This window comes from Danaus plexippus, chromosome 20 (genome assembly GCF_018135715.1).
Source record: "Danaus plexippus chromosome 20, MEX_DaPlex, whole genome shotgun sequence".
Lineage (NCBI taxonomy): Eukaryota > Metazoa > Arthropoda > Insecta > Lepidoptera > Nymphalidae > Danaus > Danaus plexippus.
In genome coordinates, this window is record NC_083550.1 from 2,824,162 (window position 1) to 2,841,356 (window position 17,195).

General features: G+C 29.6%; 1 protein-coding gene across 1 annotated transcript; it reads right to left on the reverse strand.

The window, feature by feature from the left end:
• Positions 1–319: 319 nt before the first annotated feature.
• Positions 320–13,484, reverse strand: LOC116774056 (endochitinase). Its single transcript, XM_032666682.2, has 11 exons — positions 13,398–13,484; positions 8,761–8,821; positions 8,508–8,677; positions 7,590–7,755; positions 5,965–6,187; positions 5,025–5,148; positions 4,667–4,864; positions 3,663–3,959; positions 2,640–2,849; positions 2,386–2,460; positions 320–1,233 (listed from the first exon to the last, which is right to left on the reverse strand). Exons 2-11 carry the CDS (start codon positions 8,813–8,815, stop codon positions 1,114–1,116), a joined length of 1,638 nt encoding a protein of 545 aa, XP_032522573.2. The 5' UTR covers positions 8,816–8,821; positions 13,398–13,484; the 3' UTR covers positions 320–1,113.
• Between the last annotated feature and the right edge of the window lie 3,711 nt (positions 13,485–17,195).

Below are 17,195 nucleotides of genomic sequence, written 5' to 3' on the forward strand. Positions count from 1 at the left end.
TCAAACTCAACAGTTTAATATTACGGCTTAAAATATTTGAATGCAGACTAAAAATTCGGAGCATTATTTATAAAACCATAAATTAAGTGACAGAATTCATTGGCTGTGAATAATTTTATATATTAATCAATAATAATTTGACAAAATATATTTTTTATATTTTATTACATTTATTAAAACGAATTGAGGTTTTGTTTAATTAGTATAAATTAAATAAATATTGCGACAGGTCTTCGTACAAATCAATCGTTAATTGAGTTTCCGTTAACAGATAACAAAGTTTATGTTAAAGGACGGACAAATAATTAAAACGCCGATAAAACATCACCATAACTTTATTAGCTTCAATCAGCAAAATAAATAAATAAAATGGAAAGCTACGGTCTATTTCCAGCTAACGTTGGAAAATCAACTTAAATTCTCTAGCCAATAAATGACTGTCTGTTAAAAATTACATTACTCACTTTACTTGGAAACATCCAGGCCATTCTTAATACTATATTTAGCTTAATATAAATTGAGCAATTTAAAACCAATTAATATGATAAAGGCAGTGCTCTTATTGAGTATTCTTATGTTAGATTTCTTATGTAAAACAATTTCAATCAATCTTGTCGAGGCGATGAACCCGTGTACACATGTGATCTTATTAATGAACGCTGTGATAAGGCCGGTGATAGACATGTTACTCCGCCAGCTGTTCTAATATAACTCGTGTATTCTGAGCCATCCAACATTATCGGTGACGTCTGACAGAAATTGTTTTAGATTCACTCTATTTACATAAAATTTGGTTAACCAATTTAAATCTTAGATTATAAAAATGCACGAAATTACGTAAGTCTACGAGAATATTGTCATTAAGTTTTGTGATTGTATTCCACGATCCCGTCTCAGGATAGAAAAGGAAATTTTAACGCTTAAAATACATAAGTTAAATAAAGAATTGTAGAAATATTTGAAATTCTTTTAACGACATTACTACAAATGGTTTTTTGTAAGAATTTATAGTTAATAATATTTCGCTACCGTCGTACGCTTTAGCGGTTAAAAATGGCGGGAAAATGTTAATTACAGTCATGTTATTTTAATCCGAGTTCAAACGTCGAAGGTCTAAAGGCATTCGTCGCGGTCAGCGTTCCCGGGCCAGTCGCAGACATTCAGATTGAAATTGAATACGGTACCTGGCTGGCACGTGAATTGTACTCCTTGGCCGTTAACGCATCTCCAGTACTGAAAAAAAAAGTACGCTCATAACGATTTCTTAGTTATAATGAAATACCTGAAATTCATTGGCTTTTATTTGCAAAATTCTTACGTATAAATATATAATAATAGTCATCATTTTAGTAATGCATATTTTTTCTTCGCCGTTAATATATCGTAGTAAAGTATTTTTAAAATTGACTAGCGGTATAATCCATCACACTTCATGGCTAGTTCTCAGTGCTTCGCTGGCGAAACCGCGTCTGACGGGTTGATTTATGTATCGGGCATTATATTAAACTCTTTTATTTAAATCAGTTATATTTCATACACGTACATTATCTATGAGGTTACCAATGATATATATTTTCAATAAGAATCCTTAGTAAACTTCATATTGCACATCGTACACTTAAATTAATTTATGCGTAGTATAATTCTGTCGATATATATAGATAGATAGAGAGAGAGAGAGAGCGAGAGAAAAAGAGAGAGCATAACTATCAAAATATATTTAGTACAGTTAACTGTAAAGAGAATTAATTACACAGTCTCCAAAATCTAATGATATTTTTCTTCACTAAACTTACAGGATACCGTTTTAATCGGTTGACTAAAATGTTTTCCATATAAATAAAAACATCGTAATCCAACCTTAAGCTTGACAAAATAAAAAGAAGATATTTTTATTGCGTGTTATAAAAAGTTTTTCAGGTGAGGTTTAATCAAAGAGCTTTTTTTCAGGTGATAAATGTAACTGTAAGTAATGTCTTCTTAAATAACGATAGTCACCTACTTAAATTGCTTCGGTTGGCGGTAAGCCTGCTTTATAGCAATCTAATTGAGTAATAAAGATGTGATGCCATCTGGCGGTAAATTGGCTTAGTGCACTAATGATATTTTACTACGTCTGCAGATATGGTATAACACCATTTAATATTGCTATATTCAAAGGCTTATTACAACCAAAAGACTATTCAATTCGTTATTAAACTCTAACAAACAGAGCATCCACCCAGATACGAACAAAAACAAAAGATGATTTCGCAGAAACTTTTACAAAGGACGAAATACATTTTTCAGCGAAACCAGCCTTTTAACATCCGACAAAAGAATAATATACATCAAATGAAAGAATGAGAAATTTTAAAAGAAACAATAACTCAATGATAATGTTACCTTATCGCAATGCTTCCTGTCAGGGACGTAGTCATCCTGGGAGCTGCATATTTCAGGGTTGTCTATCTCGTTCTCCTATAAAAAATATATATTTTTTATATTTGTTAATTAATATTATAATATAAATACTTTTATATTTAAATTTAACAGCTATATTATTGACAATGACTCTGTAAAAGTAATACTCAAGAATAAAAAAGTATTACTGAAGAGAACTGAAACTACAAAATATTGTTTTATAATTAGGTACATACCACTGGTTGCTCTACGTCACTGGGTCTATCTGGTAACTCTGACTCATCGCCGGAGTTTGAAGCCTGTGTGGTTGTAGTCAACGGCTTCTTTGTAGTACTTGTGACAGATGGTTTCTTTGTGGGGGCCTGCGTGGCGGCTGGGGTCGTTGTGGGGATGGGAGCGCCTTCAGAAGCATCGGATGGGGTGGAAGGCGGTCTTGCCCATTCAGGCTGAAAAATTGAATTTATCTTTCAAAGCTCCTTTACATTTTAAATATTCTTTATTTAGTCTATGGAGTATTGCTATTAAAAGTTAATAGGCGCAATCAAGAATAATATTTTTAAGGTATTTGGAAAAATAACGTTAAATGCCAACAATTGACCTCTTCACAATGGACTTGCACCATCTTCAGGGAATGACGTCTACGGAATTTTAATGGCCACTCGATAAATGGAAATAGAAGAATAATGGCGAATAAGGAACTATAAATCGAACTCTGTCACTGAGCTTATAACGTTTAAAAAGACTCTTGAAAATGGCTTAAGAGAAGCGAAAATAAGATATTTTTTTCTTTAAAATAGTTAATATCACATAAAATCTAATTCTTCATAACGTATATTACAATAAATTTATCACTTAAGTCACTTCTTTTGCGAATATTCTAAATACTAATACACAGCTTTGTATTAAATACGAAATGATGAACATTGTCTATATTGCGTTGTATAAAAAAATATTAGTTTCATTTTAAAAAAATATAAAAGTTAGTACTAAACGTAACGTCAATAGCCTGAGTTTCTAAGACTCTTTTAGACTTAGTCATTACGGCCGGAGTACGAGAATTTTAGAGCAATATTGAAGCTAACTTTCAAACTGCACTGTATCTCTCGAAACTTTCCAATTTTCATCTTGAGATATATTTTAGCGGTTGCTTTTAACATTGGTTTACTTATAAATTCTTAATTACTTTATTTTCAGTGACATTTTCTTAGTATAGTAACAATTAATCTTAGTATAGTAGCAATTAATCTATATATACTCACAGTAGGTGTGGTGTTTCCAGTACGCGGAGGCGGTACACTGTACGATTTCATATATTTGTACAGCAAGTTCATCAACGGATTCTTTTCGCCACAGATTCCTCTGAAGTCATCCATATCGATGGCCCAAGTCATGGCTCCCAAGTAGCCTTTTTCTTTAATCCACTTCATCTTAATCTCCACACTCTCAGGGTCCTCATAACCAACCCATTGGGTTCCTTTATAGGCGTAGGGACATTTTCCATGGTCATCCCATTTCTTGGTCCACCCTGAACCTGGCTTGTCCACATCCATACAAATCTACAAAATAATATAAGTGAAAATCACTCGCTTTGTATTTTTATTAATTAGTTTTATATCTCAATCAGAAATCCATTAATCAAATTCTATGGAAACATTTTCTTTGATTCAATAAAAACACAGCTGTTCCATTATTTGTATTTTTTTTTCTTTTATAAGCCACAATTATTTTCGACAAAGGTTCACAAACAAAAAGATTCGTGGATAAAAAGACACAATAGTTTTCTAGCACTTCTGTTTGTAAAAGCAATACTTTATATAATAATTACATTTTATTTCTGTCTTACAATACTTAGTTCTCGCCTATTTATTTCTTTTAAAACTGGGGACGAAGAAAAACTTGTAGATTTTAGTTTAATGAGAATTCTTAGGCATGGAAAAACTCGAGAAGATGCTACAAACGTGACCATCGGAAAGTTATTGAAATTATTAAAAACTTTTTTATAAGGAATATAAGTCTATGCGGCTAGACTTCAAAGAATTCCGGTCTACTAAAGGTATATTTAAAAAAATTCCTCAAAGTATTTTTTTTAATTCTGGATTTAGAAATATTATCTTTGCATATTCACATATGACTCAAAATGCTTTAAGCGCTATGTTGATTTAAAATAATGAAAAAATAAATTTAATAGAATTAGTGTGTTTTTAAACATACGACAAAGATAACTTCACTTCCATACAAAGACATAATAAAGCATAATTCCTACCTCATAATACGACCAGAATCCAGTGGCGTTCGTATATGGTGCAGGGTTGCCACCTCCAGCTTCCTTGTTGATGTATGTTCCCAGACCGTAGTTATTGTTCCCAGCGGACAACGTGAAAGAGCGACCGTAGAAGGGGATTCCTACTACCAATTTGTTAGATGGACAGCCCTTCTCTTCCCATAGATTAAGACCATCGTTCTAAAAGAAGAATAGTTTTTAATATTATCGTAGTTTTTTTTCCAAACATATACAAAGCTGATATAAAAACGGTCTAACAATTCTTTTTACAATTCTTTTTAGCGATTTAATTTAATTGCTTTTATTCATTCTTATATTTGTTTGGTTACAATCAACTTACAACATTAAGTTTTTCATACGCCCACTGGTCATGTGGACGCTTGTATAAAGGCGAGTGCACATCTGCGAAGCCGGCCCAATTCCCACGCAAATCGTAGGACATTACATGTATAGCGTCCAATTCCCTAAAATCAAAGGTTTCTCAGTGTTTTTTTTATCTTATTCTGACAAATACAACAAAAAGTACTGTGGACAGTACACTCCTTTACATAAAGAATTTAAAGTAAATTTATATAAAGATAAAATAAAAACCAATTTGTGATTTAAACACAAATGCACAAAGAACATATGTACAGTTTTCTAACATTAAATTGTCTCACATTAATAACATCACTAATATATTTAACCTCACACATTTAACAACAAAAGAACTCGTCCATTAATTTTGAAACAACAATTTAGTGCAAGTTTAATATAAATTTATTTGAAAGTAGAGACCGCAAGCTTTATTAAATAGGATTTAAAATCTCACTTTGATACAATACAATGATTAAATTTTGCTAAAACAGAAAATAAACTTTACAAAACGTTTCAATAAAAGTATTCCGGACACGTAAAAGTAAATGTAACAACGGCTATTCTCACAAATTCTGGAATTTTGGATTAGTTTGGGATCCGTTCTCAGTAATATCATTTTATGCCCAGGTCCGTTGTGTTATACGGAAGATTAGTTCATTATATTTAAGCTTTTGAACTAATGTTTACTTTATAATTAATTACTGTCAGTTTCAACAGCTTTTCTCGCGTACAGTTAGTGATGAATACGAATTATTTAAATTTTGTTTAACCCACGAGTTATTATGATGTTAAGTTACATTTACTTAATGTTTTATGAATATTCTTACTACAAATTTACGTCAAACATCTGCAGAAATTTTAAAAGATCGTAACCATTTATTTTGCACGGCTTATATTAATTGGCAAATAAATATAACCCTTACTGGCACAAGTCCGGTACATGATAACCTTCCATGAGTCTGAAGTTTGCGAGTGGAACAGCAGCAGTCAGTTCCCAACCCTTGCCAGCTCTGATGAAGGCTCTCCTCAATTCCTGTACCAAAAACAAGAAGCGGTCTTTGTCTGAGAATGAACCACCACGGTCGGCTGCCCCGGGATACTCCCAGTCGAGATCAAGGCCATCAAAGTCATATTTCTTCAAGAAATCTGAAAATAATATATGCTATATTATTTCTGTTATGTATCAAATTTTATATGTACATATATACATATCAATCATATTTTAATTTAATAAATAAGAAATGTTAAGAACGTTTACGTATATTCAATCGGAAGTAAGAGATAGGTACGTTAGTAAAATGTTGAGTTTCTTTTTTGTGTAATACAGAGGCAACTTCTGAATTTTGTTCATCTTTCTTCAAGATTTAATTTTGTTTATGTTTGATTTAAATTGACCAACTTTGATTATAATCAGTAAATTAGATAATTCAGTATCCTTAACGTATAATGATAAATGAAATAAACTAAAATATTGATTTAAGGTCTATAGATAAAGCAAGACGTATGGACAACATCCCTAGGAAATTAATAATGTTGTTTTAGGTTTTTCTTAGATTACCGTGTGGATAGAATAGCAAATCTATTTAAAAATTGTAAGACTAGTCTATTTCCGTCGCTACAATTCCATAGACACGAAGAAATTGAGAATAACATCACCTTGTTCAGGCTGTGTAATGGATAAAGAGCAAATGATTGCACAATACATACTTACTATTAAATTCGTAATAAAAGAGGTGAAAAAAACTTTCAACAAATAAAGACTGAGAATTCATATGAATTTATATGTAAATAGTTGTCGTTTTATTTGATAAAATGACATTTACGTTCAATAGCAGCGGTACATAGGGAATATAAAATTCTTTGATCCCAGTCACGTCCTCTTGCAAATTTTAGGTATTATTTTAATCACATACTTCACTGCCTTCGTAATATCCTACATATTTTATTTTCTACAAAGGTCATTTATCCGAGATTTTAACAATCGATTTGAGTTTTATAAGTCCGATTTTTTTAATATAACTTATCTGTGGCATATACAAGCCTCATATTGTTACATTATCATACAAAAGAGGAATACCGCGTACATATTTTTAAAAATATTATTTAATGAAACATTTTAAATTTTTTCGTCCTATCAAATATATGTTCGAGTATTCTACATTAACAGTTAAGTAGAGATCATTTTAGACATCAACACATAAACCTGGCACGTAACTCAGGCATGCGGAACCCCATTACACCATTTCCGAGTCACTACACGTACTGCCTCTTAAGCCAACTGTACTTCCGACAAAACATCTCTGGCCCGTAGTTAAAATTAATACGTACTATTAAATCAGGCATTTAACTTACAAGAATCTTAACTTTTTGTACACGAGAGCAAAGAAAATACCTCTATCTTGTTTGTTTTAACTAGAAAATATTTTTATATTAAAATAAATATAATATAAACTACTTATATATTATATTTTACTTCGATCAATTTAATAATAAAGTCGGTTAGTATATATATTGATTAAAACTAATTGTAATGCAAGACAAGTCTCACCGACGACGCTCCTAACAAATGTCATTCTAGAGGTTTTCTGAGCAACCATGTGGGAGTACTTGGAACCACCTTCCGCCCAGCCACCCACGGCCACCATGAACTTAACGTCTGGATTAGATTTCTTTAATGACGTGAAATTACGGAAACCATTTTTATCGATATCCAACTGAAAAATATACAACATATATACTCATTAAATTAACCTACTTCATAAAGATATTCTAAAACACATACATGGAACATACTAGATTCGTTTTAACTAAACTTCACTCTTACCAAAAGAGCTATTGCAGACATACAAAACAAAATCCCTTAAACATTATCTTGTAGTTTTATTCATATAAAATTACTAATACCAAATTATCTTAAAACATTCCTGGGTACATTTTCCTAGAGTTATAATTAAAGTTCTACACTTCTACGTGTAGAAAAAAATAAGTTACATAAACGTAGATTTTGTAGTATAAAGCCAATTTAACGAAATCGGTAGGTTTGAAATACGTCCAAAGTTAAAAGCAACCGTTAAGTAAATCATTACTGCATGTAACTGAAAATGTGATAGCTTTAAACTAACTCCATTACAACTAACAGTTAACTGCATTATTATATGACAGGCGGTAAGTTATACTCTAATTTATTACTGTCACATATCTCTTGTTACATACATTTCATGGAATTCTTGAAGCACTGTTACAATTAATTTCTATCTCACGACAAATCTTCTGAACTGCATTCCAATTCAGACATAACTTGCTCACGAACAAACTTTATAGTTTGCAATAATACTTCTTTGTTATGTACATCTGTAAAAACTCTTTTAGAATTCTCATTTAAAGAAATTGTATCCCGTATTCTTTGGATTTTATCCAACAAGTATTTTTCTTAAGTTTCCTTTTGAAAATTGTCTAAAAATATTACCTCAGGGTCAATGACGAGTACTTCGTTAGATTTCTTAGTGACTCCTATAAATGAGTATATAAGGTGGGTGCACATGTGGACTGGGATATCTTCGATTCCATAACGTCCAATACCTGGTCGGTACACCGCCCAATTGCTGAAATAGCATACTACACGCGCTTTGCTGTCCGCTGTAATTTGAATACCGATGTATTTATTATTATTATTATTGATGATAATTTATGTTGTTTTTTTTTTAATATAGATAACTTACATTTAACTGCTGTGAAAACAGCCAGGACGGCCAACGTGAATAGTAGCACTCGCATTCTGACCTGCAAAAAAGTAATATATTAGACTTAAATAATCAATACAACTATCGCTATATCAGGGTACTGTAAATATCTTAAATACCGATTATGTCTTGAAGATTTCGAGAAAGTCGAATGCACTGTATTATAGAGATTTTTGTTATTAATTCTTTTAATGGAAATATTTGGTGGCTGTGATGACTTTTGAAGAATTTAGAAACATTTTTACTAGGAACCGAGAGAAACAATCGAAAATCGAAAGCCTATACGAAATATACATTGCTACAAACAATAGCTTTGTTTGATTTTCAATAGAGCAATTCAGACGGTTATACTTGAAATGGTAAACAATACAATTGAGACCTTTATTATAGAAACTATACAACTATTAGTTTAAGCAATGCTAGAAGCATAAGGAGGAAAATATAAATATTTTTACAAACCACATTACACACAAAATAGTACAGCGGATTGAATATTAGGCAAAAAAAATTTTTCAGTAATTATATTTTTAACGCCATCTTAAAGAAACGTGTACATTTTCTTTGATACATTACTGAAAAAAAAAGTACTTGAAATCTTTTTTTAAACTTTAATTACAAGAACGTATAGTATTTCGACATAATTAGCATTTTTGGCTCATTTTGTTCTTCTCCTTATAATAATATTGATCCCGAAAATTTTCTCCAACCTAATTTTGGACCTTCCGATGAAATTTTAAGTTATCAGTCAATATGAGAATAAGTTGACACCTTCAGTTTACAAAAAAATAGATATGGCTTTCCCAAAATGGAGGTCGTTACAAATTGAATTACCAATTGCAATTTTTTTATTATTATTGATATAAATATAATCATTAAATGTTACTTTCAGTCATTTTTAAATAGTCAGTATATCTTGAAATATTTTATTTTGGTTTTTGGTAAAATTTTAATATAAACAAAAATAACAAAGGCTTCAAATATATTATTTTAAATTTATCAACATACCGTTTTAAAGTCAATCCGGTAATCAGTATTTATGTTTGTTAATCTATGATTCATTAAATTATAAGTTTATTATACACAGAAGTACAGCTTGTAATAACTTGCGAGGTATTACAATATCTTTAGTGTAAGCATGTCAGACGTTGATCTCAAATGACATGTTCGTATAACGGATGTTAGCTCCACTTCTAAACGCCCACTGACCCGTTCTAAATACCGTATTTACTATTTTAAACATTACAACTATATAAGTAAGTAATTGTTCTCTTAATAGACGAAACGTTAAGTTTAACTAGAGTAAGAATTATTTATCATAACAATATCTTTTCATATATATAAATCACGTATTTCAATTGATATATATTTTTATAACTTTGTAGTCTTCTTGTTGCGCGTTGTACAAACGTATTAAAAATATTGTCAAAACGAATCTCTTGATCAAAACCGCATGTATACGCTTGTATTAGCTATATATGACACCAGTTAGTTAATGTGGCCGATTGATAAACTCTGTGATTTTAAAATATTCACGTATAAAAAACTGAAGTAACGGTTAGATAAATAAACATTATAAATAAATACATAAGAATATATTATTTTCCTTCTAATATTTTCTTCCTTCTTTAACATTTCAATCATAAAACTATCATAAGCGAACAAAAAAAATAAAGAGGCAAAATTTAATTTTATTTATTAATAGTAGTACACAATAAATTATTGCATTGACATGCTTCATAACAGAACCTAATAACTTAAATCCAATCACAAGAGTAAAACACTGTTTCACAAATAGAATACAAAGTAAATAAAATTAAATTCAATTAACAATTCAAATTTATACGAATAACCGCCAACCCCGCTCTTGTTTATCCTGAAACAGCCGTTAAAAAATCGTATATTTAATAAGTTGTATTTATTCAGGACGATTTTTAAAAGTCTAGCTTGCATCTCGTCTAGACAGGTTCATTGCCTAGAACCGAAAAACTATGATAAACTTTAATTTCAAAACAGAAAGTTTAAATTAACTGAATAAATGATAGTAATGGATTTTAAAATCAAATCAACGGATCAAGTTTCTTATAATGGCATACCTACTTGGTCGTATAAACCTTTTTACATCACACGGTTCATCAGCTAATTTTATTTGAGCATACAATATAAAGTATTATAAAAAAAAAGGTTAATTGTATTATGTATAACGTGACGTAAAATAATATAACAAAACAAAGCCTTATTGGAAATGCCATGTGAAGACGCTGGCAGCTTTATTTACCGATGACATTCCAGGCTGTAGTTTCTATTAACCTTTTACTAATATCTATTCTTATACGACAAAATGCTGTCTGTTTGTTACCTGTACACTTAGCAAGCGTTGGCATTATGAACTCAAGACTGACAGTTCATTCGTTTTTAATATTAAATTAACGTATCATGTAGTAGCGACAAACTGACCTGATGATGGGTAGTTGCAAGATAAAAACTCATATTTAGATTGTGACCTTTATAAGTTGTTTTTATAAAACATTTATAGAAAAACATTTTTATAACATTATAATATTAGAAAAACAGAGCATATACATATTTATATCTATATGTTAACAGCGAAACAACTGGCAAATTTTTTTTTTTTTGGAAGATTTTTAATCATGTGTTCATAATTAATTAATATAACTTTTTTAACGTATTCAATCTAAGCTACGCAAAAGCTGCCGGAGAAAATTTACGGGAAGCATACGTATAATTGGATTATTTTTATATAAATTTATTCGCTGGGTCATTGTCACTGCAAACGCGTCATACTTCGCTAACAAAATCTATATTCTGGTGAGCACGCTCAAGCATCTATAAAATGAAACATTCAATGCTTTCTTTGACTCGACCAGATAAGAGACAGAAGTTTAGAATCATATTGTTTTTAAAATACTAAATTTCGTCCACACAGCTCCGGATAGAACATTATTTGATAAAATAAAATTATTTAGACACGACGTCCTAATTTCCCAGAAGAGAACAAAAAAAATGTAATACAGGAGGAGGAAAACAATATTATTTTTATGTTATAATAAATAGATGTGCGAGACGGAAAGAATAGACGTAGAAATGGTATGAAAGAAACTAATAATAACACCATTTATATGATTAAAAGGAGTTTTAATGTGTTGATGAAATGTCCTACTGTAAATATGATTGTCGTCGTATAAGGATTCAAATGATTTAGTAGTCGAAGGTTTGATGTCTTTGGAATACAAATGTATGAGCTCACTTGTGATCCTTTGTGGCGGAGGTTAGCGCCCGAAAGTAAAACCTTTGTCGAGTAAAGATTATTGGATTTGAGAGAGTCCTTCGGATGACGAAGAAGACATCTTTGTTAACTGATTTACTTTTATAATATATATGACATTTTACTAAAAGAAATTTATTAATAGCGAAATAGTAACACATTAATATTGTCTTACTAACATAAATGTTTTAATTACCATATATTTTATATTAAATAAACGAGAATTTGGACGAACTTTAGCGAAAATAAGAGAAAGCAAATTGAATAAATTTCGAAGAGTCACAAAAGATTTAAAACAATTTGATCGCATTAAACGAGTGGGAAGCTCGAATATTACATATAAAACAAATAAAATGAACGGTGCAATTATCATGAATGAATGTCCCATGGAATCTATATTAAAACGGTAATATATTACCGCCGTATCGTATTACCTAAGTAATGTCTCCAATTAATATTTCTGACGTGGAGGGCGTACTGCGCGCCGCGTTACTTTGAGGGTAGCAATCTACATATTAAATACTTCCAGACTTACTCTGTTTGTTATTTATCAGCTTTAGTTTTAAAGCAATGTAAATAATGAGTAAAATAATGATTTTATCCCGAAATGTCTTTTCGTGTTGATGAAAAATCTAATATAAATTATTTAAATGAAACTAATAATTTTCGGATATACTACGCGGATTTTATTATTTTAAAAAACTACATACTCCCGACGTTTCGGTTACTTTTCAGCAACCGTGATCACGATTGCCGAAAAATATTAGTTTCATTTAAATGAATAAAAGTCGCGAAAATCTTAGATATCATTAATATAAATTATATATTTTAGAGAATATACAGAATGAAAAAAATGTATATCATCTGCGTAGAGCGCCACTATTGCCGACTATGTTTACTGTTTATTAAAGTTGTCAAAATATTTACATATTGCGTTCATAAGACGAGATGTTAAGAATGTATTGGACGAATATCTCCGTTTTGTGAATAACATAATTTAATTAATCATCAGATGATAATTTTTTTTTTTTGCTTTAATTAATATTTTAGAAGTGGTTTATCGTGATTTTCAACTATTCAATATTCCAACCAATTAACTAAAAACCTTGACATATCAATGATAATGAAGTAGATCTTTTGAGAATCAGCTATTTTTTTGTCTAAATATACTAATTACCAAAATTAAAGTATTTCCCGCAATAAACAGAACTATATTGGTTGTAAATATTAAATTAAAATTTAATAAATATACTTACGTAAATACGGGAATATACTGTGTTAGAAACACTATCACATGTTATTTAAATCATATATAAAATCCGCCAATACTCACGTGTGTCTGTGCCGCGGCGTGCGTGCGATTGCGTCCGAACCGCACTGCACCGCGGTTATATGCGCGTGCGCACACTTGATATGCAAAGGGTGCTTGGATTGTGGGTTATTTTGTTGTTTGAACATTATTTCATGTTATGAATATTTGACATCGTTATTGCTCTTCATAATTGAGATCTAATAAATTACGCTTTAACTAACAAATTAATATATGTAATTACGTTTATATTAATTAAACTATTTATTAGGCTCATGAAGTCAAGTAATAACAAGCGATTTATGTTCATTGTTTTATAACCATAAGATTAAACATTATCACGACAACACGCAGGTGGAAAATGATATACTTATAAAAGGTATTGCAAAATCTCCTCGACTCCCACAGTGGAACACTTCCCTTATCTTATCTTTAAGAATTTAATGAGTTCTTCACACGACGATTGCTATCCTTAATCCTTTATAACTAGACTATAACAAACAAAATGGTTTTTACCATATTACAAAATTCCCTACAATGTGTCGTTTAAATTGTACTACTCAAGTTTTTCTAATAATATTGTATTCCCGGCTTCGCGTGAGGACTCGATTACTATGGCGTAATAAAATAATTTACGTAGTTTGTGTTTTACACGTTACCTTCATTGGGGGTAAAATTTTACCGAACTTCGTTCAGAAATATTAGAAAAACGTTGATAAGCATTAAAATTTCAAACATACTCACAAAGTTTAACAGAAAGAAAATATATATTTTTTTTATAATGCTCAGATATTTTGCGGTTTTAAATATAATTTAAATATCAAATACAAATTTCTATCTGAAATTTAACTTTTTTTTAGTAAATTTGACGTTCACGATCGAAGTTTTTATTAATAATAAAACTATTTACAATTTTACATATTTATGATTTAAAAAAAGCTTACATCCTTAGACAAATAACTTAATAAGATATATAAAATAGGTCCTTTTTATTATAATATAAAATAAACCCCCTGTATATCAGTGATTGATAAAGGACTGGAGACAATCCCGAAAAATACCTTTATCGATAAAGTGGTGGTCAGGTAACGGTTCAAAAACCTGTATGCAAAGTAACGAAGCGCCACTGTCTCACTGCTTATCTTTAATAACCATATAATAATAAGGTTACAATAAAATTATTTACAATAATTTAATTTATTCCTATTATATTAATGAGTTTTAACTACGGACACACATTATTATTTTATACAGACATATTTTATATACTTATAAAGTACTTTTATCAAATCTATTGATGTTTTAGCGAAATAACTGACATTTATTTGCATGTTTGAAGGGTGTTATAGTTAGAGTCTTAAGTATAGAAATGTGCTCAATACTTCTTATTGTAACAAATAATATTTTTATCTTTGTGGTAATCTTTAATAGTGGTAGTGAAATACTACATGAGAATGTTAATATTTTATTGATATGTCAATTTTTTTTTATTTTTAAACGTTAAAAACTTGTAAAATCATTTTAATCTAAGATGCTATGGTGTAGAGTGTAGACGTTTGTTAGGTGTAAAATAGGCTTTGAATTTAATCTATGTAACACTTGTAATATTAGTTTGGAAGTAAATTTTGATATTAAGGCTATTTATTGCCCCCTGATATAAAAATTTCCGTTTCAAAATCTCCGTTTGCTGATTTTGGATACATATATCACTAATGATTGAAACATGTCACAATAATTTACAGATATATAGAGATATAGAGATATAGAGATATAGAGATATAGAGATATACAGATATACAGATATACAGATATACAGATATACAGATATACAGATATACAAATATACAAATATATAGATTCATCAGACAACAATACTTCTTATTACTTCATTTAAACAAAAAAAAAACGTCAAAATTATATATAGGTATCTTGTCAAAAAATAGAATATAAAGCAATAATGATATTAAAATATTCATCGATGAAAGCTTTGTGTTCGAAAACTTTTAACGTAAATAAAAATTTTATTCGTGAGAGAAAACAAATATTTAAAAATCTTGTTGACCCACTGTTCATATTAAAACACGTTTGTGAGTTTAAGCGTCGTTTTAAAACGAGTCAGGTGGTGTTTGTAATAGATATTTTATTTATTGGATACATTTTTATTAATTACTTGACATTTACATTTCAGTACAATAGTACAGTAGTGTGCGTATATATATATATATATATATATATATATATATATCTTCCTGGCAATTTATCCCAGCATTAGCCAGGGTCTGCCATATATGTATATATATATATATATATATATATACGCATTTTATATTAAGATGCTTAAAACAATTGCTTTATTCCTATCAACATATTTAAACCAGGTCAATCACTGCTCACTAACGTCACAGTTATCTTACTGTTCATCTTAAGAACTAATGTCATTGTTCATTTTTAATAATGCGATAGACCCAATAACCTCGTGACATTCAATATATTTGGATCGATTTTAATTCTTTTATATTAATATTTATCTATTATTATTTTTTTTATCTAAAGTGAAAGCCTTATTTATGTATATTTGATTTTATATACTTTCTGGACATTGGAATTTTTTTATAATAATATCAATATTATAAATATTCGTGTATATTAATACAGAACTAAAATATATATTTTTTTTAATATTCATGTATATATTTTTTTTATAAATAGTATTTGAAATCATAAATTATTATTATTATTGACTTAAATAAAAACAAATGCGAATATTACCAACAACCATTACCGTTAATATTAGTTTCATAGAATATTTAGAATTTGGTTAATTTCAAATTAATGTTGCTGTTTAATAAAATTGCATTAAATTTATATTTATTCGTCTTCGGCTGAACGGCTCCTTCCTTGTTTCGAGATGTCACCGAAATAACGGAAGGAAGACGGATTGTCATTGATATGCAAAGAGTACTTAACGCTACGAATGACAAACAATGGATCTTTGTTCGCATTAAATTTGACTTATCATTATCCTGGCGATCTTTACTTTTGGATCGCAAGAGTCAGCATTAAAAATATTCTTATTTTGTTTAATGCTTCCTGGGATTACAGTGGCAAATGTTATATATATTTAGAAAATGGCCTATAATTGGATTAGCTATGAACATGGCAAAAAAATTTTAGACCCTAATATATCTATAGGCTGAAAGTATCTTTTATAAATCTTGAATATCAGCAACAAATTATATAATATTTATGAAATAACCCTATACGTGATAGTTGGTCTTATTAACTAGTTTAGACTTCATTACGGGATTTGTATTACACTTTAAGAATTCGTTTCTAGATGTCATTTTCCTTACTGTAATATAAAATCTTTGTGGTTTTCATTTAAGTCAAATACAATTGCACGACAAAAAAAAAACAAGTTTTAAGTTAGGGTACTGCTGAAGTTGATGTATTTCTTTCTTATTTAAGAAGACATTTATATCACACTAATACTTACAGATCAATGTTTTTTTCAACAGTCGTAATCTAAAAAAACGGAAGGACATTAAATGATTCTTTACTACTAAAAATATTAACAAATATGATCCGGGTTAAATAAATAAATTTTAATTTCAAGGCTGCATGTTCGTTTTATTAATTCAGATTTAGTCTATGTTCTTAAGTGACGTATTTTATTATATCGGGACTCGGCTGTATTAATTCTATATCATACCTGTATAGCACTAAAGCTTAGATGAGTGAGTAATGACCATCACTAAATATTCAAGAAATAAAATGTTACTCTTCAGATTATTATCCGGATATTATTATATTTTATAATTA